The sequence below is a fragment of the Ascaphus truei genome, chromosome 4, assembly GCF_040206685.1.
Source record: "Ascaphus truei isolate aAscTru1 chromosome 4, aAscTru1.hap1, whole genome shotgun sequence".
In the NCBI taxonomy this organism is placed as follows: Eukaryota; Metazoa; Chordata; class Amphibia; order Anura; family Ascaphidae; genus Ascaphus; species Ascaphus truei.
Genome location: NC_134486.1, coordinates 131,862,217 through 131,886,553, shown reverse-complemented (window position 1 = coordinate 131,886,553; position 24,337 = coordinate 131,862,217). Strand labels below are relative to the sequence as shown.

Sequence of the window (24,337 nt, the reverse complement as noted above, 5' to 3'; positions counted from 1 at the left end):
TGTGTGTGCATTATTTTAAAATTAATCTTCTGGGGTCATGCAACGATGTCATGGTACAATAGAAAAATCTGCTCTAACTCACTTAATAAATAGATGGATATATTCCTTCAACCACTTTTCAGATTTTACATTTTCTCCCATGACTGACACAAAACAGGCCTATTTGCAATGACAGTCCCAGTAATACAAAGCAATATATCAGCTTTAAGTGAAAGCAGAGAAGAGGCTAATAATTTAAACTGTTAATTTAGCTTGTGGCAAATGCTGTCAAATCCGTGCTTTCACACCGAGCTAAATGAATTATAGGTGATATATACCTATGAAAACAAATTTTTGCAGCCCATACATACTTATTCATGCTAGAAATTTCACAGGCATAAGCCATCCAATTAGGCTTCTCAACTTGTTCATGGTATCATAAAAATAAATAAAAAGGTCAAACTAAAGTAGCTCTTCAGATCTATACATTATTTCCTTACCAATCTCTCCTCTGCACCCCTCCCCCCCCCCAAAAAAAACCATATTCAGACCTAATTAATGCGTGGTATAAATGGATAGAGGGGGATGGGGTACAAAGAGAGTAACCCAGCAAGAATCTATTTGGACTCGCTTATCTCAAATAAATGGTTAGGAATAATTTAATCCTTGGGTGGAGCCCATACACCATTTAATAATACATTTAAAACATTTTATTAACATCTATGCAAAGACACTTAACAACTAATGGTTAAAAATGATCAGGGGGTAGGTGGGGACAGAGGATAGCGTATATGGTGCCTCCTGTGTGTATATATACTAGTATCACACAGGTATTTCTCTAGCACCAATGGATCGGTCTGATCGATATACTGCTTTATCTATTCCCTAAGTGGGTTGTGTATGGCAGCTTAATACATATACTGCACAGAAAAACACTCGACCTGCTTCACACCGCATCAACCAGTGCTCTGTAACACGTGTGTATGAATATGAGTATAACACTAAGTGCACTCAGCGGCTGACACAGACGATCAATTCAACCGGGTAAAAGCAACCTGCTGCGTCAACCAATGTATATAGTGAACAACCCTATTTAGGTGAGGGCTCACAATAGGCTCGATCGCACTCAGGTACAGCTTAACAACGTATCCCACCTGGTCAAAATACAGTCTGCTGCAGCATGCATATAGAGTACACACAGTGTACAATTATGTCCCTTAGTATAATATGGGACCGTGAAAACAGACCGATTCCAGCGGATATAGGCAGCTAGCTGCGTCATCCAGGATATGCAATATACACCCCAATCTTAATAATAGCCTATTTTAGGCTCGATCGCCAACTTGCGATCCTGCTAGGGAGAAGGCATACAACCTGGTCTTTCCGTCTCTCAGCTACCACTCCGACCCCGCGCCACCTGATGACGTCATAGTGGTGACATCTAAAAACGAAACCGACGTACGTTTCGCGCCGCCTGGCGCTTTCTCAAGGTAATGCAGGCATACTCATATTCATACACACGTGTTACAGAGCACTGGTTGATGCGGTGTGAAGCAGGTCGAGTGTTTTTCTATAATAAATGTATTATTAAATGGTGTATGGGCTCCACCCAAGGATTAAATTATTCCATTTATTTGAGATAAGCGAGTGCAAATAGGTTCTTGCTGGGTTACTCTCTTTGTACCCCATCCCCCTCTATACATGTATGTTCATATCCTGTATGCACCCTATCCTCTACAATATCTTTCATAGGCGGAGAGCGGCATTATTTTTTGTTATATGTGGTATAAATGGGTAATATCTGGTTTGTTTACAGATTTTATTATTTTTAAAGGGTCTCAGCATGCAAAGTTCGGATGAGAGCAATTGCTTTAAATCCTGGTCCCTTCTACTAAATACATTCTCACGCCTCAATTTTAGAAATTGAGATGTGATTAAATTACCTTTCATTACATACTAGCAGATTTTTCACATGCAAATTACATTTCTGAAGCGGCAGCATTAGGTTTCCCTTTTTAAAGGGGAAGCTAACAATAGCATGTTCTACAGGTTAAAACTAGGAGATTTACAAGAATTTCAAAATCATTTTTAAACTTTCATTGTCTCCAAGATTGTTCATTCAGTCTTTCCCCTTTCAGGTTTTATCTGGCAAAAATTGGCACCATAATTTATTTACAGAAATGACTGGAAAAGAACAATTACAAAATGACATTAGAAATTAAGACCTGGTGAAAATGGTATTTTCTTGATGCATTTCCTTCCAGAGCTTAGAATGCCACTAATAACCAAGAGAAAATAAAAATGTCTCTACGATCACACTGTTCTATTGAAAATCTGTGGGTTACAAGGTAATGGGGTTAGAAACTGGGCAGCACTGGAATTTGTTTGTGTTTCTGATTAAAGGGTAGTGTCCTTAAATTAGATGGGAGACAGAAAGTTTATGGCAATATGTCATCGATGACTCCATCAGCTGATTACACACAAGTTATACTAGTAATATGGTCAAGGAAAAAGATCTTCATATTGGTAATCTGGTTCCTGAATTGAGATACCCAGATAAGAGCTTTGTTTTTTTTCACAAAACGTTTTTGAAGGCATTAATCTGTTAGATAATCCATGTCACTGATGGATACCCTATTTCCTCGATTCTAAGACGCACCTTTTTTCTGATTTTCACATGTCTAAAATCGGGGTGCGTCTTAGAATCTCTGTATTAAAAAATGTAAGTTAAAAAAAGTGTCTACAGTATTAACCCACTCTTTTCACTTACCCTATTTCAGGAGAGGTCCCATGTCAGCAGAGGACGAATCGGGCGTTGGCGGCATGAGAGGTCTCAAGTCTGCAGATGGTTGAAGATGGTCACCGGGCGGGAGTGCGGGGGCAAGCCAGGTCCCAAGTGTGCAGCTGAATGAAGATAAGAAGACAGCAGGCGGGCGTGCGGTGGCGGCAGGAGATCATAATAGCAGGAGAGCTGAGCAGGAGCAGAGCGGCATACGGGAAAGGCTTGGGAGGTGCACACTAACACCGGACGTTGACCGGTGTCTGACTTCCGGTTACAGTGTGCTCCTCCCCACCCGTTCCCCTATGCCGCTCTGCTCCTGCTCAGCTCTCCTGCTATAATGATCTCCTGCCACTACCACCGCATGCCCGCTCGCTGTCGTCTTATCTTCATTCAACTGCAGACTTGGGACCTATCCTGCCACTGCACACCTGCCACACTCCCGCCGCATTCCCGACCACTGTCCATCTTCAACCATCTGCAGACACGGGACCTCTCCTGCCGCCACCCGCTTCGTCCTCCGCTGACATGGGACCTCTCCTGAAACATGGTAAGTGAAAAAGTAATTTTCCTCAATTGTAAGGGCCAAATCGATGGTGCGTCTTACAATCGAGGAAATACGGTATATTTGGTAGCTCAGGCATTATAGTTATAATGGTTATAAAAAGTTTACGAGGTTACATTTTGGTGACACCCAATTATTATAACTAAATGAATAGGAGTCTGAATTTCTTTCTAAAACGGATATATAGCAGGCTCGGAGAAAAGGATTCTCATTTAGCTGGTTTACTCCATTGAACGATAAAAAGGTCAGATTTTTGCACATCCCTCTTTAAGTAATAATTTTACTTATCATATTTTTGTTGTTACTTAAGATATCAAAAAAAGTGTAATTAAATGATATTGCCTGCCCCATAAACTGGATACCAACGGGAGCCAGTGACAAACCGAGAGGTAAAAACAGAAGAGTGAAGCACACTGTACCTTAACCTGTTGGTGTAGGTGTCGACGCAAGTTTTCATTTTGGCCAGTAAGGTGCCCACGGATGCTTGTGACTCGGATTGCTCCTCCTCCTCCTCCTCCTCCTCCCCATTACCAGACAGGGGCAGCAGCAGCGGCACCAGTGCTGTACATGAAGCAATGGCACGGAGCAGCTCCAAGAGAGCTCGGTATAAGGGCACGTGTCTGGCCATATCCAAAACTGCAGAAAGACAATGAAATAAAGCAATTATTGGAAACAAGAAATCAAATGGCGTAACACAACAGGTTTTTATCGGGCAAGATAACAGACATCTTGTACAGTGTGTATATATATGTTTTTACCATTTAACAAAATGCAGAATTTTTTTTTTCCAGAGCAAAGGAGTTCTTGTTTAGGGCTCTTTCCTGAATTTTAACACATGTGCTTCTAGTTATATAGTACAGGCAACCATGTATGCTACCAAAGACAAAACACAGGGACATGCGACACAAACGAAAAAACAAATGTTAGTAGAGAGAAATGGATCCCCAAGGGGTAAAGCCGAAGTAGTGGCTTAGGATGCAACACAACGAATAGCAAGTTGAGACACCCGGCAAGTCACTATTTCTTTATGCCTTATACACCAAAAATTACATTGTAATCTTTACAGAGAGCAGCGACTTTCAGGCATGAAAAAGCCTCATGTGCAGCACTGTATCCACTGAAGTGTTATATATGATTTTTTTTCTTACACGCTGTTAAACCACACATAGGTAATCAATACTACTGAAAACATAGGCCACTATCAATAATGTCAATAAGATTGAGCTAATCTAAGCAGTACAGCCTATCTTTTGATACCAGTACTATGAGTGGGGGATGGGAGGGGGGGAGAGAATGAGTACAATGCTAGGGAAAATGGAGACTATATAAATGTCTTATTTGTTTGATTGTCTTTAGTGATCCCATGTTTTAGTTTATACAGTATCTATAGGTCTTGTTTAAATCTATATATCTTGGTACCGTCCCATCCAGTATTGCATCTTTCCTTGTGTTTGGTCTGTTTTATAGCCTTAAAAGCTTTATTCTTTTTTTAGTAACCGAAGTGTTTTGAGTCCCACTGGGAAAAAAGCGCTATAAACACATTATTATAATTATATCTTGTTTGTTCAACTCCATTACAGAAAAACAAAAAAACATTGAACATAGTGTATAGTCCCACTCAGCAAAACCTGCAAGTATGTTTAAAATTAGATTGTAAACTTCGATTGTAAGATCTTCGGGGCAGGGGCGCCTTTTACGAATATCTTTGATGTTTGAAGTGCCTATTCCAATTAGATCACATGTATTACTGCTGTAAAGCGCCTTGTACAGGGATGGCGCTATATAAATGAAGATATACATACAAAATCTTAGCAAACAAAACCCAGTCCCATAGTATTATATTTTTATATATTTAATTGTGCTAACTAGAGTGCTAATGATAAACTGAGCTCAAATATACAATAGTAAACAAAGAAGTTCCCATGCACATTCAATTTGACAAACTATGTCATACTGGATGTGCATTGGGACTTTGTTTACTGAAGTATGTTTAATAGCTTTGTAAATTTCAGACCAACACATACCTGTATGTGGCTGAAACAGATGTTCCAAAGTTACAATGATCAAGATTGGGTTATAAATCAATATTTAGAATCGCCATATGGTGGCATCAATGTAAAAATGTTTACACTCCATTACGAGAGGGGCTTTGTAATGCGTTTCAGCAAAAGGAGTTAACACCAGTATTTTTCATCTATATGCAAATTTAACTCCCCATTTACAGCCATTCAATAGAACATGTTGAAAGCGATTTAGACAGATGAGTGAGACTAGTTCAGCATATCTATAGACAATAGACTGAGCCAATCATCGGATCACATGATTGATGTATAAGAGACCTTTTACTTAATGTAGCATTCTAATTAATAATTGGTAATGGAGGCGTAAAAAGATTAACTGACCTACCCATGACCCCAAACTGCTCGACTATACTCCAACTGGTTTGACAAAAATAGATTGTTAATTTTTTTTTTTTTTTTACAAGTCCGTATTTATTTAGTTCTAACCACTTTGAGTGCATCTAATGAAGTTTCTTTTTAAACGTATTTCGCCGATTGGAGTGTTTGAGCTTAATTATGACATTATACAGCTCTGCAAGTATATGTTGCGCCTTAGGCTGGGGCCATTGTGCCGCAGACTGTGCGGAGGCGTCCGCACGCTGAGCGATCAGATTGCCTTAAGGCTCATGCCGCGTGCGGGCAGAAGTGGGCGCGTGTTGCGCAACTAATCAGTTGTATTGTATGTCTTTATTTATATAGCGCCATTAATGTACATAGCGCTTCACAATAGTAATACACATGGTAATCATATAGATAACAAATAATATAAATAACAGGTCATAAGAATAAGTGCTTCAGACTTAGAAGTAACATTAATAAAGAGGAGTCCCTGCTCCGAGGAGTTGAAACTGATGTCCTGGTGCGACAGGCCGGTCAGTCACTTGAGCGGTTCGCCCAATGAGGGCGAACTAGCTTTGTGACGCCCCTAGGCATGCCACCACATCGCGTCTCCACTGGCCACAAAAACGCACCCGCTTCACGCGGGTGACGTCACGGCTGTGCACGCCTCCGCACGGGTGAAGGAACCATGGCCCCAGCCTTACAGAGAAGAGGCAACAATTACTATAGGCCTAGTACTTTAAAAGTAGACTACACCCCCCAAAAAACAGGTCTTTTGTAAATGTTATTTTTTAAAGCTTATTTGAATTATAATAAAGTAGAATTGGGAGCTGCCATGTTGTCACTTTGGTGATGTCATTTATGATATAGGACGTTCCAGGCACAGATACGTCTAATGCTGGTCATACTGTAGATCAGTGATTCTCAACCTTTTTTGTTTGGAGGAACCCTTGAAGTATTTAGAAAAATCTCGGGGAACCCCTATCTGGCTGACACATTAGGCTCGACAGGGGTCAGTCACAAAATGTCACACCTCACGAGCCACCTCTATTTCCCACCCTCTACCCATGTATTTCTCTCCCATCAGCCTCACTAACTCACCCCCTCCCGCCTCGCATGTATTTATCCCTTGCGTCTCACTCTTACTCCCTTTTTTCCTCCCTCCTCCCGCCCCCTCTCTTCTCTCACTCGCCCCTACCTTCCGTCAATTACCCCACTCTCACTCAATCCACCCTACAAAATACATACCAAAAAAAACACCCCTGGGGGGAGGTCTGTGGTCCATAGGAGGAACCCCTGAGACTGCTTCAAGGAGCCCCAGGGTTCAACGGAACCCTGGTTGGGAATCACTGCTGTAGATCACTGCTAAATAAACGCTGTCTCGTGGCAGAAATCCTCCCCTCACCAAGGAAAATTACTTTTTTTTAAACCACAGATTAAACCAGAGTGTTCCACTGGAGCTGTATGTAGGTGGTCCCCAGACCTTTGGGGACTCTGCGGTTCCCAGGGGGAAGACTTTCCCCCCCCCAAAGAAGCAGCAAAAAAACTACTTACAAATTACCATGGGGACACCAACAGGAAGTCGCAATGTCACCTCCCGATGACATTACAACTTTCTATTGAACGCCGGCACGAGCCTGGCCCTGAGGCTTGTTGCTCGGGAACCCGTGGGTCAACTGGAGGTCAAAGAACCACATATCTGCGCTGAGGGAACTGCTGGTAACCCCCCCCGCTTGATTATAAAGTATTTTTCTCTGCTGTATTTAGTAATGTTACCCTTTTAAAATGTCTGCAGTTGCTTCCTGGTTATCTCGTTTGCTTAAAATTTATCTCCCAAGAAAATTAAAATGGCCACTGCCATCCAAATACTGTACACAAAACACACCAGAGGTTACTATAAGCCGCAGCTGCCAGTAAAATAATGAAAAGGTGAATATTCAGTAAGTTTTTTTTTTTAACGTTAAAAAAACAGATCAGCATAACAAAACAGTTTCTTTCGGCTATTTTTTAAAATATTTTTTTTACAGGGGGTTGCCGCTTTAAAAAAAAAAAAGTGTAATTTTACTATATAATTTTAATTTAAACAGCCCTCGGCTGTCGTTATTAAAATATCATGGTGCTTGGCAGTTTCAAGCCATACGGCTGCGCCCATTGTAGAATGCGCTAGTTTCCGCGCTCCTCCGAGGCCCAGCGTTGTGATGGAAATACAAACATGTTTGTATTGCGAGGCGCCGCACTCCCTGTAGCGCACGTGCACGTACTATGCGCATATGCATTGACGTCCTAGTGAATCCTGCACTATGGACAAAGCCTAAGGCACTTTAGTAAATATGCCACCCAGTTCCCATAATAGACTCCTTTTATTTCCAGATTAAATCATTTGATTTAACATTTTTCAACACCTCCTCCCATTTTCTTTTCTATGAACCCTGAACTAACCAGGCACCATATTCTGCATATTGCACAGTGGAAGAGATTAAGAGAAAGCCATCACTCATGTTAGCAGAATGCTGCAAATGGAGTACACCATGTTCATATTTTATTCCTGATCCCTAATACAAATTGATTTAGCCATTAGTGGCTTGTTCTCGCTGCAATAGAGGGCGATGGGACAGAAAATTACCTATGCAGAAATTGAAAGTTCTTTAACCTTGCCTGCCCTCATTAGCAGTTGTTAATGAATATGTTAACCCCATCAAATCCAAAAGTTTAAGAACGCAAATTACAAGATAATTGGGTGGTTGGGAGCAAAAATAACCAGCGCAGGAAATCGAAGTGTAGTTATAAGTATTCAGCCATTTGCTTTTCCTTTTTCAGATAGATCTTTGGAGAATACACATTTCATCATCAGACAACCATCTTCTGAACGAACCAGCAATTTTTTTACAGCACGGAAATAACGTACAAAACTTAAGTACATCTCACTGCTATGGTATTAAAAAAAAAGGAACGGAAAATTATTGTAGATATAAAAGAAAAAAAAAAGTGGATGTAAAATGTACTTTCGAAGAGCAGTTAAGATTTCTAGATCAAGCATGATATATAATATGTGCTCTACATTAGCTTTTGCGGAGCCATGTGATTGCTCCAGAAGTTGTCCCATGATGCGCCCAAGCTCCGGACAATGGAAGTTTGCATGGAACTGCCCTTAGAAAAGGAGCACATGCCTATGCTGTACATGCTACATCATTAGGGCACTGTAGGTTAAGCTGCTGCAGGGATCACATGGCAAACCCTGAGGAAGTAACATTTTAAATTCAAGAGTTGAGTTAGGAAAATATCACCTGTGTGTAACTACAGTATACTCGACTCTCTATTCCACCGCATTACAAATATGTAAGCCAAAATAATGATAAACATTCCTCCTAAAGGCAAAGTGCCAATGGAACAGGTTACGCCTTAAGCCTTTGCGTGCTGATTCCCACAGTCCCTCTGGCACTTCTCAATCAATGGCTTCGACAGAAGTATTATGTCTAACGGAATAGCAAAAACAAGAAAAACTACACACGTAAATGTAGGTAATATTACATACAGTAGCACAGGCCTGCACAACTCCAGTCCCCGAGGGCCACAAACAGGCCAGGTTTTCAGGATATCCCTACTTCAGCACAGCTAGCTCAATTAGTGGCTCAGTCATACTGAGCCACTAATTGAGCCAGCTGTGCTGAAGATGGGGTATCCTGAAAACCTGGCCTGTTTGCGGCTCTCGAAGACTGGAGTTGTGCAGGCCTGCAGTAGCAGAACAAGGGAATCAAGACAATGCCACTTTAAGTGTCTCTTCGCTGAATAAAATGTTAGTTGCAGGAATGATTTCCCTGAACAGTTGGATTTTAGATTTTATTCCAGTGTTTTTCAACCAGGGTTCATAGGAACCATTGGGTTCACCGGGCTTCCCCCTAAAAGGGTTCCTGCAATTTTCAGGTCATTTGAAAATCTTATCAAATACAGAAGAATGTACAATGCATCTGATCTCAGACGCGCTATTAATGAGTGTTGGGGTTCCGCAGACTTTCACAATATAATTACAGGGTTCTTTAACCAAAAAAAGTTGGAAACCCCTGGATTATTCATTAAACTGCAAACGTGACTTCGGGGAGCCCTAGTGCATGGAGAATCCTATTGACTTCAATGGGAGTACCCTTCAATAATGCAACCTGTTGTACTGCTGTATACCAATATAAACTATTCCTGCATTTGAGAAGTTAAATGGGGTTTTCCTTCCAAGGCATCATTTAGCTTTAACTTATTAAAACATATCAATATTATTAGTTCCAGTTTGGCTTGTGTATGAGTGCACCATTCTTAGAAGGTGGTCAATTGGTATTTAAAGGTCAAGCAAGTGGGTTGCGCCTTTAAAACAGACTTCTTGTGCTGAAGATAACAAGTAAAATATATTCCCTTGGTGACTTAGATCTTGAGGATTTAACACTTTCTAATTAGACAGGATACCTTTTCAGTTTCTGCTACTATTCCCATTAAATTAGGATTTTGCCCTGAAAGTATATGCAGAGCTTCCATGGGTTTGTTTAGATTAAGCATTTACAGCATATGGGTTATTTGTTCTTGTGCACCATTAGCACGTAATGCACTTCAAACGGCAACAACGTCATATAAAAGAAACAGATTACAGACGTACGTACCGATTTATTGCATGGACTGTTTTATTTTTAGCACTTGGTCAACAAAATGCCTGACATTTAAGACTAGCATTCTGATTTCTATTTGTGTCTCAGAGAATGAACTATTCTTCAGGCTGATTTTGGGAAGTCTCACATTCCCTCGGCATACCACCGATCTTTTCTCATCTACAATTTTCCAACCGCGGTGCTGCCTTTTGTCCCAGTCAATTCCTTCATGGAAGAGAATGTAGACAGCCAGTTAGACACCTAAAGCCTTCCTGTTAGGTCTCGCTGCACATCATGACATTTTGGTTTATTAATTCAGTCAGATTACTTTCCCCAATATCTATGCAATATGTATAAGAGTTAACGGTTATATAATAAAATAATAGACGAACAATGAATACCACTCTGGTTTATAGAAAGGCTCATATTTACCAAGCAATGCTATTACATAAGGCACCTTCCATTGCAAGAATACACCTCGCAACCCACTCCAGTAAAGTGGACTGTAAGGTGCCTTCAGCTCCGGAAGGTGTTATGGAATAGCACTGCTTATTAAATACGAGCCAAGTCACAAGGGTCGGCAGGTATTATATTCCATAGGCCGCTGGTAAAACTGCAGCCAAGAGACTAAAAGTGAAGCAAAATGTAAGGTATTTATATGATATAAGCATGTTACTCCTTCCACTTCCTGAGTGGCTGGCACCCTGACTGAGAAGTGATAAGGCTCCTGGAACAGCTACATCAAGCCACAATTTATTTTTGTAACTCTTTTACTGTTGGATGATCGGCAGTACCCGAGCCGCCCGACTTCTGGGATCACAACCAAGAGATCTTTTATGGTAGCTACCATGTGGGTGCAATGAGCCCCCAGCGATAGGAACCAAGGTGGGTGCATTAAAAGAAATAAACCAAAGTCAATTGTGCGAAAGATCATTACTGTATTAGACATTAAAACTACTACTTTCTAGGCCAGGGGTGGTCAACTCTAGTCCTCAAGGGTCATCAACAGGCCAGGTATTATGGATATCCCTGCTTTAGCACATGTGGCTGAGTCACTGCTAGCCACCTGTGCTGAAGCAGGGATATCCTTAAAACCTGACCTGTTAGTAGTCCTTGAAGATTGGAGTTGGCCACCCCTGTTCTAGGCTATAGGAGTGACTACGTTGTTGTCACTAATCTTTGGAAGCCAAAGGCACATAAATCCAACAGCGATTGGCGACATAAGAAAACTACGAAATTGAAGTTTCTACTTTGAACACACTTTCCAGCCTAATACCGGAGCAGCTCTGCTCAGTGGTTTTTTCCCCTCCTTCCCCTGGCTGTGTGCTTCATAAAATATTAAAGACCGAATTTTGAAAGCTGAAAAAAAAAAAAAGGATTTAAAATGACTACAATACTAATCTGAAGAATCAATTTTCTTTATTTGCAAGTTTATGAGAAAAGGCCTGGAAAAAATAATTTAAAAAAAGTTCCATTATGGCGTGTCTGAACCATTACGGTGTATAATACTGTATGCAGAACCTTTATTGCACGTGTAAACTATTGCTTTGACTAGTTCAAGTGTAGTACACAGTTTGTCTTACCTCATGCACATTATATATACAGTACCTTGCTTTAAGAGCCACAGGGATTTCATTGATTCATGTGGCTTGAAGAAAAAAAAATGGTGGGAAAAGGTAGATAAAGGCAACAATAGTTTGTTTCTTTCCCTTAAATCCACCTCCCCCCACAATGTTCCAGGATGTATGAAGAAAGGAGAAGCAAACTTAATGGGCCGTTAAATGGATAATATTGAGCAGCACTAACTTCGTTTTCCAAATCGTTTAACATTTTGAATACAGCTTAATTGGATAAGGACGGCAACCTGGTTACATTCAAACCGCACAAAAGAGGTTTCCTCACCAACACTGTAGCACGAGTCAAAATAATAATGATGCTGGATTCACCAGTTATATTTGAAGGCTTATGTTTGAAGATTGAAGACTCGTAGATAACCTTTTTTAATTATTGAGCTTTGACAATCTGTCTTGTTTGAACAGAATAGAGCTCAGAGGCCAGAACCCACGAGCATTGCTGTGTTGTTAATTTTAAAGAAACTCATTAACATTTCTGAGATGTATAATAGGCAGGCACAGCGGGGGCACTTCAATGAGTAACAAAAAGGGGCCAAAGAGAAAGGTATAGTAGCTGCATTATGAAACCACAGGCCTATAGCTCCGTACAATACACAGTATGCTCATTTCTAATTAAAATCTTTAAACTCTGTTCAGTTGCTATAGACATCAAGGAGTTCAGGTATTGCATTTCCTAAAGGGCTCTGCTTCTCCTCCCACTGCTGCTAAATAATTCAACACTGCAGGCTTTCCCAGTCCTCTTCACTGCACCTTTCCAAACATATGAATACGGTCTGTATGCTTCTGGCTATCATGTCAGTTCCACACGTTTTATGCTCTGCTGCATTTTAAATTTATATATCACGACTTGTTGTCATGGGTTTTTCCTACTGTATGTCTAGCTCATCCAACACTTGGGTTCCCTGAGGCTCAGTCGATGTCTAGTGGCAGTCGCAATGGGACTTTTTCCATCAAATTATTGAGGTTTATGGGAGCAGCTACTTTTTTCTTGCCGTCATAAAATACTAATGACAGTCTAGACTATCACTAATAAATAAACCTAAGCATAAGTGCCCATTTCCTTTTTAGTTTGACTTTATATAGCCAATTCAACACCCAGGCCTCACATATACATTCATTTTGTGAGTGACAACTTTTTTGATCAGACTTAATTTGAAAACCACAAATTATTTCTCATGAACAGATGAGAAGAGCATGGAAAATAAAATCTGTGCAGCAGAGTTTAAATCCTTGATGTTAAAATTAGGGATACAAAATAACAGAAGGCAATGCCACAAAATAGTCTATACAAAGGTGTGATTAACAAAAACACGCGCATATAATGATCTACTGTAGCAAATATTTTTTTTAAACTTTAGAAAATACTAGACAAAAAGGTAAAACTCCTCCCCATCAGAAATCCTGCTCTAGTTTACAAAGCAATCTGGATCAAATTAGGCAACAATCAATGTGCATACAGAAGTAAAAATTATATCCAACACAGATGAAGGATAATATTGCTAATATCAAGTTCGAGACAAGGGGATCTGGCCCCTGCCACACACCAATATAGAAAAAAACCGTGGCTGACATTTCTTCCTTAGGCTGCGCTTATACCGCCGGCGATGGGACCAATGACGTCACCCATCAGCGTTGCGATAGTTGTAATTTGAGATTAGACTACGTCGCTGGCTACACGGCCAGTGACGTCAGAAAGGGGGAAGGCAGAGGGACGGAGAAGCTCTCTGATTGGCCAAAAGGGGAGAACGTTGCTGAAAAAAATAAAATAACAGTGACTACCAGATTTTTGGTAGCACTGTCACTTGGTTTCGCCGTCGATGACGGCAACAATGCATTTGTATTCGCGAAGCAGCCTTAGGCCTACCTCTTTTTATTACATTTGGGCACTAACCTCGATTGCTCAGCATATTAAGTCACGCTGAAAAAACTGTTTGTGTAGAAAAAAAAAGAAAGAAAAAAAAAGGCCCACTGAAATTAATTTATTGGGAAAAAAAGAAACAAAAAAAAAAATAAACTTTTGAAATAGAAAAGGTCTATGCCCTCTGTCTAAAACACTAATCCAAGCAGCTCCTCGGGACCAGAAATCTATCTTTATTCAGTTGTCTTTACATTTAAGGAAAACTAGACTGCAAAAAGCTATGCTCTATGCTTGGCATGGGTTCACAGCCTGTGGTTAGTGTCACTGATGGTGCACCAGACCCCAACAATGGTGTTGCATACATGGTTTTTAAGCCTCCGCTTGATGCGGAAGGTATGGGGGGAAAAAAAAAAAAAAAAAAAAAAGGATACGCCCATTATTCATAATTAAGCAAGACAATAGAAGGGTAGATGTAAGCATGTGACTTGTGGTACAACCACTAGATTAATTTGGATCATCACCGTGAGTATTAAATATGATCACTCAAATGATTCAGACTTCTAAAATGTTAGAGTAACGCTGCCTGCACCTTTCAACAGGAGCAGCTCTTCAAACACTTATGACTGCTTCTTCTGTAGATGCAGGCGCATGCATTGTAAAATTAGTTTAGTTCATGCAAATTGGTGCACCAGCTGCAACACAGGCCAATATGGACTTCACAAATACTTTGCTGGCTTGTCTCGTATGTCTATCTTACAGCTTTGCAAGTGCAAAAAAACTGCCAGCTACTGAAGACATTTTTTTTCTGTAACAGGCGTCAAACCTGTTTTATTCAACATTAATATATGAAATTTATAACCGAACAACTTACAAGTACAATAAATCGCTTGAATTCCAAATGACTAAACCAAAGCCACTATAAATCAAAAATTTCAATTGTGTATTATTTTTCCAACTACAACAGTGTTTGTAATATAAATTATGTCAATGTAGGCCAACGACAGAATAGAACACTCAATGTAAAAATATATCTAGCAAAATTGAAAGACTTGCACATAAAAATTGTTGTAGACATGTCTGAAAGCTCCAGGTGTAAGGAAATGGGAGAATGCACAGAAGATAGATGCCAAAAAAAAAAAAAAAAAAAAGTGGCCCGCAGTCACAACAGTAGCAATATCCCTTTTGTATGTCACTATAATCGTCGGACATGACCCGTGAATTTTAAATATCGGCATATTGCATGTTTATACTGTAACAGTAAAAGATAAACCGTGAGTCCTCTTCAGAGGGGTTAATCATATTGATCAAATCTCACTAAATAAGCACTCAGTCAGCAACACTCACAATCAACTTTGAGATGAATCAGATGAATCCCCAGTACTCCCTTTTCAAAAACAGTTTGCCACCATTTAAGTAAACCTTTTCATGTTAAGAACAAATGACTTGCTTTCTATCGAGCATTGTGTATATATACATGCTTTCGATCTAGATATTGGAGGATAGAAAAGCATAGCTGACATTTCCCCCTAAGAAATAGTAGTGCTGCCATCTAATGAATCAATGCACACAATACATATTCTAAGGTTAAGAAATAATGATAGTTTCAAGCACTTGGTTTCTTGTGTGTCAAAAATAAATAAGGGATTGCGCCTTTAAAAAAAAAAAAATAAAAAAAAAATAAGGCATCGACGCCTCTGCTGCTTTATTAAATCTATTTTCATGCGGTGTAAATGCTGAAATGTCAGCCATAATGAACAGAATGACCTCTGATCAACAGGATTCCAAGACCTCCTGGTTATCACATAAATCAATCCCTTCTCACTGGGCAGAATAGTTCTATTTCACCCATGTGGAAGCAGAATAAGATTAACAGCGAAAACAGCTCACTGTAGTAATGTAGATCCAATCTGATCTTCACAAAAGTAGTACAGTAGTTCCATTGACGTTTAAAAACTTTTTTTTATTTTACGCATTTTCTTTTCATTTTCTTTACTTTGACACTTTACATGAAAAAATCCTTCAGCAGAGGTGTTAAGCTCTAAAGAACCAAAATCTGAGAGATTTGGGTGTTATGAACCAAGAGAGAGCAATGAACAGAACGTTTGTTATTTCATCACCGAGACTCCAGTCTGATGATTCCCTCCCCCCCCCCTCCATAAAAAACGAGACGGACTTCAGATCAGTAAGATTCACAGATTTGTCATTGACCTGTTGCGCTTCTCCCCATTGTTTGCACTTTATTTACCTTGCTTAGACTGTTGGCGCAATATAAATAAAATCATACATAGAAAAACAGAAAAAGGCGACTTTTTATTTCATGAGTTTTGTGTGAGAGAAATATTAGTGAAAAATCATTCTGGGGCTTCTTAAAACTGGGGCCATCATTGTAAAGTAGTTTATAACTCCGTCATCATCACTGTACGTTTGGAATTGCTGCATCCATTCCTCACCAAGAGAAAACCCAATAAGCATTGTGTAGGTCAGGGGTGCCCAAACTTGGGGCGTGCTGGATTTTCTTGGGGGGGTGGGGCGGGGCGTGGCACTTAGAGGCCCCGCACTCTTCCCCAAAGCATTTAAATTAAATGCTGGGGGACAGCGCATGGCTTCTAAGTACCCTTACATTGACAACGACGGACACGTCGCCATGGTAACTGGGCATCAAATGACACTATGGGGTCACGTGATGACCCCTGCGGCATCATTTGACGCTTGAGAAGGGGTGTGAGCAGTGGGGGAAAGCTAGCAGGGGGGTGAAGGGCAAAACGTCTGCACACCCCTGGCTGTAGGTCATGTGATTTATTATTTGTGCTTCATTAAAATTAAGCTTTTAGGCCTAAATCTTCAATGTTTTTAATTCAGAGCCATACAGTAACACTGTATAGAAGTCCTTCTATTGTCTTGGTGCTTTAATTTCACTGTAACAAGTTATTTATTTATCCTAAAATGTTTTACCAGGAAGTAAATGGAGCAAGATGAATGATCCAGGGCAACTTCGGATTTTTCAAAACGAAATTTAATCAGCAAAAACACACGTGTGTTTTTTGCTGATTAAATTTCCTTGTGAAAAATCCGAAGTTGCCCTGGATCATTCATCTTTCTCCATGTACTGGATCTTTTTAGGCAGATATCCCTGAACCAGGAGCACCGGTCTTTGCAAGTATTTTTTTCTATTCATTGTGGTGTGCAGCTTTTCCCATTATATTACCAGGAAGTAATACATCGAGATTTACCTCTCGTTTTATGGCCTGGCCACAGAGTTATGATAATACATGATTGCATTAAATGAACAGTGGTAATACATGAAATTTACAGACATTTCAAGGACAGTTAATGTATGATTATGGCCCTATGTAACAGCTATAGACAAGGTCAAAATTGTGTTAGAAGAGGTAGGACAGACGCGCAATGTGTTGTGTTTGAAGACTTGACCCATCCCAGTAACGAGGGATGCCACCTTCTGATGAATAATAACCCGGAGACTTTCTATATAGGGTTTAATTTATCTATTTAACTCTTACCTTCTCAGGCGGCGGCATGATCCGGCGGCATCGCCCCCTGCATGGTCCAGTCAAGATGGCTCCGTGACATCAAATAGTGTCGTGCTGCCATGACAATGGGACGTCACAGCGCCATGCGTCACATTTCCATGACAAAGGGACGCCCTGTGGCGCCACGTTGCCATGACGTTGCAGCAACGTCATGTCATGGCGATGCCATTTTAAGTCCCGGAGCCATCACGACGGGATCATGCAGGGGGAGATGCAGATTCCACAAGAGAAAAATGCCGGTGCACTGCTCATCCACAAAAGGAGATAGGGGATCATGAACAAAAAGGTTTATTGATTAAAAAACATAGAACAAAAAAAGTACTGACACAAACTCTGGAAAGAAAGACAGGGGGAGATACCATTGCCGGAGAAGGCAAGAGCCGAGGACCCGCATCGAACATTCCAGAGGGCCCTGCAGTAACCCAGAGATTTCATATCTCAACCCGTAACTACCTTGCAAAACCTGTAGTCTCCAGGTCAAAGTTGGAATGGTGGCATCCCTGCCATTAACCGAGCAGTGAACGGCAGCAAATGGATGACGCTATGTCGCTGACTTGGCTGTCTGCCTTTGGGGCTGCAAATGTTGACTGAAGGGATCCTGAATGAATTCAGTTTGGCTTGGATATTCCTTTGGCCAGTCAAACACTACAGGGGGTAGGGCTGAAGAAACATTGCAGCAAGAAATCACAGAAGTTAACCTTTAGCACGCTGGTTCTGTGCAGAGGGGAGCAGTTTTTGGGGAACCCTTTCAGACGTCCGTCTTTGGGGCAACGCAGACGTAGGCTGAATGGGTCAGCAACAACCCGACCCAAAGCAAAAATATTATACGTGGCAATTGTTTTGCATATTTTTTAAGCAATTCAGGATAGCAAATATTTTAACTGGTACAGAAGGAACTTCTACTTGGCGCAAAAATAAGATTGTGATTCTTAACCTTCACCCTACCAGTTCCATCAATAAATCTGCAAACACAGGTATATGCATTAATTTCACATACAGGTGTAATATGGATTGACTATCCCCAAAACATGGCCTTGCTGGGGTTCAGAGAGATTAGCGTTGAGCTTCAATCTATTCCATGCCAGCTTTCCCAATTTCATTGTTATTTCAAACCACAAGATTCATTACAACCAGAGGCGCTTCTGCAGCACGCCTATTGAATTAACATGAAGCACTGTGATATCCAGAATGTGGCTTGCAGAATATTAAGCAGCCCGGTTGATAATCTTGTGAAGCTTCTTGATGGATCCTGATTATCTTCTAATTTGCACTTCTGCAGACTCCATAATCTACACTAGCTTTCAAAGTTTGGAAACATTTGCGAGTTGGTGTTGCCTATATAACACCCTCAATCTCAGCAAATTATTTTTGACTACATTAAAGCAGGTTGCATTTCTTGTCTTTTTATTTTAATATTTTTTTAAAGATGTAGATTTGAAGTAGGGGGTTACCAGGTGTGTATGTATTATGTGCACGTGTATTATGTGCGGGCAATATCTGTGTGGACCCGGTACATTCCTAATACACGCGTGTATGTATGTATGTATGTATGTATGTATGTATATCTGCAGGGATGCAGACCTGTCTGAGACATGTGAATTTGTTCACAAGTGATATTCTTTATTGCATACAAACATACATACAGTTAGGTCCGGAAATAATTGGACACTGACAATTTTCATAATTTTGGCTCTGTACACCACCACAATGGATTTGAAATGAAACATCAGAGATGCAATAGAAGTGCAGACTTTCAGCTTTAATTCAAGGGGTTGAACAAAAATATCGTATGAAACTTTTAGGAATTGCAACCATTTTCATACACAGTCCCCTTATTTCAGGGGCTCAAATGTAATTGGACAAATTAACACAATCATAAATAAAATGTTAATGTGTAATACTTTGTCGAGAATCCTTTGCAGGCAATGACTGCTTGAAAAATACAATAGTGCAGACTGTATAAAATATATGTGCAAACAATAGTCTCTAAATAGGTCTCACTCACAATGAATCAAAATGTTATAGACGTATCAGAGATCCATCATATACGTCTATAACATTTTGATTCATTGTGAGTGAGACCTATTTAGAGACTACTGTTTGCACATATATTTTATACAGTCTGCACTATTGTATTTTCCATTTTTTCCCTGTATATCATCTTGAGAATTTGAGCGCTCCCCTCACCTGGAAGACAACGCAAGATTTCTGGACCTGGACAGTCCTTTAAGGGTGTAGAGCTGCTGTTTATTCATTTGTATTTCACAATTCACTTTTATGTACCACGGTTTTTGGTGAAGGTTATTTAATTCACTACATATATATACAGTGGTTGACAAATCACCAAAAAATCTACTCGCCACACAAAAAAAATCTACTCGCCACCTAGTACCAAACGTGTGCTGCTTGGGCCAATATTTACTCGCCCGGGGGTTAAATCCACTCGCCCGGGGCGAGCAAATGTATAGGTTTGTCGAACACTGTGTATATATATATATATATATATATATATATATATATATATATATATATATATATATATATAAAATTTGAGGTTAACCGTTATTATATTATATATTTTCATCACATTTATTAATTTCACTATTAGAAGCGCCCGGTATCAATATTTCTTTGTTATAATGACTGCTTGAAATCTGAAACGCATGGACATCACCAAACGCTGGGTTTCCTCCTTTGTGATGCTTTGCCAGGCCTTTACCGCAGCTGTCTTCAGTTATTTGTTCGTGGGTCTTTCTGCCTTAAGTTTTGTCTTCAGCAAGTGAAATGCATGCTCGATCGGGTTGAGATCAGGTGATTGACTCGGGCATTGCAGAATATTCAACTTCTTTGCCTTAAAAAACTCCTGTGTTGCTTTCGCAGTATGTTTTGGGTCATTGTCCATCTGTAAAGTGAAGCGCCTTCCAATCAACTTCGCTGAATTTGGCTGAATCTGAGCAGGCAATATATCCCTATACACTTCAGAATTCATCCGGCTGCTTCTGTCTTCTGTCACATCATGAATAAACACTAGTGACCCAGTGCCATTGTAAGCCATGCATGCCCATGCCATCACACTGCCTCCACCATGTTTTATAGATGATGTGGTATGCTTCGGATCATGAGCCATTCCAAACCTTCTCCATACTTTTTTCTTCCCACCTTTCTGGTACAGGTTGATTTTAGTTTAATCTGTCCAAAGAAAGCTGTTCCAGAACTGGGATGGCTTTTTTTTTAGATATTGTTTAGCAAAGTCTAATCTGGCCTTTCTATTCTTGAGGCGTATGAATGGTTTGCACCTTGTGGTGAACCCTCTGTATTTGCTCTTGTGAAGTCTTCTCTTTATGGAACACTTGGATAATGATATGCCTACCTCCAGGAGAGTGTTCTTCCCTTGGCTGGATGTTGTGAAGGGGTTTTTCTTTACCATGGAAAGGATCCTACGATCATCCACTACTGTTGTCTTCCATGGACGTCCAGGACTTTTTGTGTTGCAGAGCTCACCAGTGCATTCTTTTTTTCTCAGAATGTACCAAACTGTTGATTTGGCCACTCCTAATGTTCCTGCTATCTCTGATGGATTTTCTTTTTTTGCAGCCTAAGGATGTCCTGTTTCACTTGCATTGAGAGCTCATTTGACCACATGTTGTGTGTTCACAGCAACAGCTTCTAAATGTGAATGCAACACCTGGAATCAACTCCAGACCTTTTACCTGCTTAATTGATGAAATAACGAAGGAATAGCCCACACCTGTCCATGAAACAGCTTTTGAGTCAATTGTCCAATTACTTTTGGTCCCTTGAAAAAGAGGGGGCTACATATTAAAGAGATTTAATTCCTAAACCCTTCCTCCAATTTGGATGTGAATACCCTCAAATTAAAGCTGATAGACTGCACTTAAGCCCATATTCATTATTTAACTGTAACTTGAATTTATTTTGGTATACAGCCGAAATAAACAAACTTGCATCAGTGTCCAATTATTTTCGGACCCAACTGTACGTACATACAGAAATTAAAAAGATCACTTGAGAGCACATTCACCTGTCTTAGACAGGTCTGCAACCCTGCCTTTCACCATTATCACCTAGCATACAGTGCTTCCACTGCAGCAAGGGATTCTGGGAAAAGACATGCAAATGAGAACACTCACCTTTTGCCTGAAAATCATTTTACATGGAACCCTTATAAGCTAATGCTCGCTGTTAACACTGCTTTTAAGCTAAGCATGGGATTATATGCAAAGCCAGAGAAACCACCCGCAGATGTTTTGACCTTGATGGGTCTCAGTGTGAGGTTGGTTGTACTGGCTTTGCAATTTTCAAGGCTGGGTAGGTTTACCATACACATTGTAAGTTATGGTGGGTGAAAAAGGCAACAAGAAACCTCCACCGTATAGCAAATAATAAGATCACTTGCAAGCACATTCACATGTCTTAGACAGGTCTGCAAACCTTCTCTGGCTATGCATATAATCCCAGGCTGTGCTTAAAAGCAGAGATGCAGGTGGCAGCCAGTTTAGAAGAGAAGGTGGCCATCTTAGAACAGCCACCTGCAGAGGAAGGAGGAAACGTGGAGGATATAATACAGGCGTGGCAGAGGTCTTCCTCAGCGAGAACTTCGATCACACCATAGAACTGCTGAGTGGGCTGTTCGGGGAAACCAGCACGTCCACTCAGGCCAGTGAGTATGGTAGCCAGTATCACTGCATGTCTGTCTAACAATTTATCCCCAAACTAATGGCGTCTTAACATTTTCTCCATTAACGTAAGGAGCATAGGGGAGCGGATGCGAGTCAATATACTAATCTTCCTTTTTTTACAGAAATGCGATGTGTACAGTATATGCTGCAGGAATGTGCCTTACCTTTTTCTCGGTCCTACAGGCATCTGAGCGGGCAGTGGTCTCACGGCCCCTCCTACTGGTCTGGGGGGGGGGGGGAAACAGGTGCAGGAGCGCGGGTGTAGCTGTTTTGATCGTGGGGGGATGTTTCACTGATTCTGTCCACGAACTCGTCTGCGGCAGACTTCTTGTACACGGTTCGTGGGCAGGGGAGCAGGTTAGGCTCATTAATTCATTAATGTGTATGCCCCTTCCCGCAAAAATGAGCACTTGGAACTATTCCAGCACCTGCGGCCTTGGCTTGCAACCTCCAGGGCAGTGGTGATATTCGGGGATTGCAACTGCACGATTGAGGCGGGAGGGCGCGTCCCCAGCACATCAAAGATGGATGGGACGTCAAGACTACTCATGGCGATTATCAGGGAGGCATCCTTGAAGGACGTGGTGGGATCCATGGGAGCAGGCGCCGTAAACTACTCTTGGTGCCACCCGAACGACTGTGCGTTCTCGGATTGACTTCCTGCTCACCACCAAGCCAGTACAGCACAGACAGCACTCTATGGTCGCAGTACACTTCTCTGGCCACAGGGCCATTTACTTCCAGGGGTGTCTGAGAGGTTTCCCCTCAGGGCCAGGATCCTGGAAGCTGAACTCTGCCCTGCTGGAAAGAGAATAGATTGTGGAGAAGCTGAGAACTGCATACACAGCATTAAGAGAGGAAAAGGACTGTGTCCCCAGAAGTGCAGAGTGGTGGGAATTCACGAAGATAAGGATCAGCTGCTTCCTGCAGGCAAAAGGCAGACGCCGGTCGTGAGAGAAAGGGGGAGTTCGGGGGCCTGCAGCGCAAGCTGCAATCCTTGCACGACTTCAGACGCTGTGGATGAGGACTTGGAAGAGACAAAAGAGAGCCTGCAAAGGTACTTTGATGAGGAATCTAGACGAACCATCCTCCGTACAAAAGAGGAGAATCTGGAGAAGGGCGAGAAATGCAACACCTTTTTCTTCAAGAAACTCCACTTCGCCCACACGCCCCTAAAGGTGCTGCGAGACAAAGATGGCAACATGCAGCAGGGGAAGGAGGAAGTCATGGGAGTTGTGAAAGATTTCTACGAGGACCTCTACTCCCCAAAAGCATCAGACAGAGACCAAGCTGACAAATTCCTGTCATGGATTAAAATACCATCAACCCGGCAGGAAAAGCAGCCATGAACGTCCCCCTGATGCTGGAGGAGCTCCACACTGCAACCAAATCCTTTAAGACGGGTAGGACGCCGGGCGGAGATGGCATCCCAGCTGAGTTATAGACGAAGCTGTGGGACCTGATCGGCCCAGACCTACTCGAGCTTTACAGGGAGATGGAAGCAGAGAGCATGATGCCCTAACGCTAAGGGAAGGAATGCTGATGCTCTTGTACAAGCGGAAAGGGGAGCGGTGCGACCTCAAGAACTGGCACCCAATCTCGCTCCTGAATGTGGACTACAAGATCCTACCAAAAGTACTGGCAAACAGACTAAAGAAGGTCATCCAACAGATCATCCACCCAGACCAGACGTGTGGCATACCAGGCCACAGTATCTCAGACACCCTCGCCCTAATCAGAGACAGAGTCAACTACATCAAAGACCATCATGAACATACGGCCCTGGTCAGCTTGGACCATGAGAAGGCCTTCGACCATGTCTCCCCCGATTTCATGGGCAGGGTGCTGAGGGGGTATAGGATGGGGGAGAAGTTCTGTTCTTATGTTAACCTGATGTACCTTAATATTTGCAGTGTGGCAATCGTGAATGGATGGAAGACTAAACCCTTCATGGTACTCTCAGGTGTTAGGCAAGGCTGCCCTCTTTCACCTCTCCTATTTGTCGGTTGTATAGAGCTTTTTGCCCACAGCATCAGACAAGACGCAGGGATCAGAGGGATCATCGCGTAAGGTCCCAAGAGACATGAAGTGCTCGCTCTACATGGATGAAGTCACCATCTTCTGCACAGAAAGCCGGTCGGCAAGATGCTCGTCCGGACATGTGAGGACATCAGGAAAGCTTCAGGAGCAAAAGTCAACTGAGGGAAGTCAGAGACCAAGCTATTTGGGCTTTGAAACCTGACTGCCAAC

General features: G+C 41.5%; 1 protein-coding gene across 8 annotated transcripts in view; it reads right to left on the bottom strand.

The window, feature by feature from the left end:
* Positions 1-24,337, bottom strand: part of BIRC6 (baculoviral IAP repeat containing 6) — a 240,383-nt gene that overhangs the window by 45,227 nt on the left and 170,819 nt on the right. For all 8 annotated transcript variants that reach the window (XM_075596608.1, XM_075596614.1, XM_075596615.1 and 5 more), the window contains exon 66: positions 3,743-3,959. In XM_075596608.1, coding sequence (XP_075452723.1) covers positions 3,743-3,959 — 217 coding nt within the window. The remainder of the gene's footprint in view (positions 1-3,742; positions 3,960-24,337) is intronic.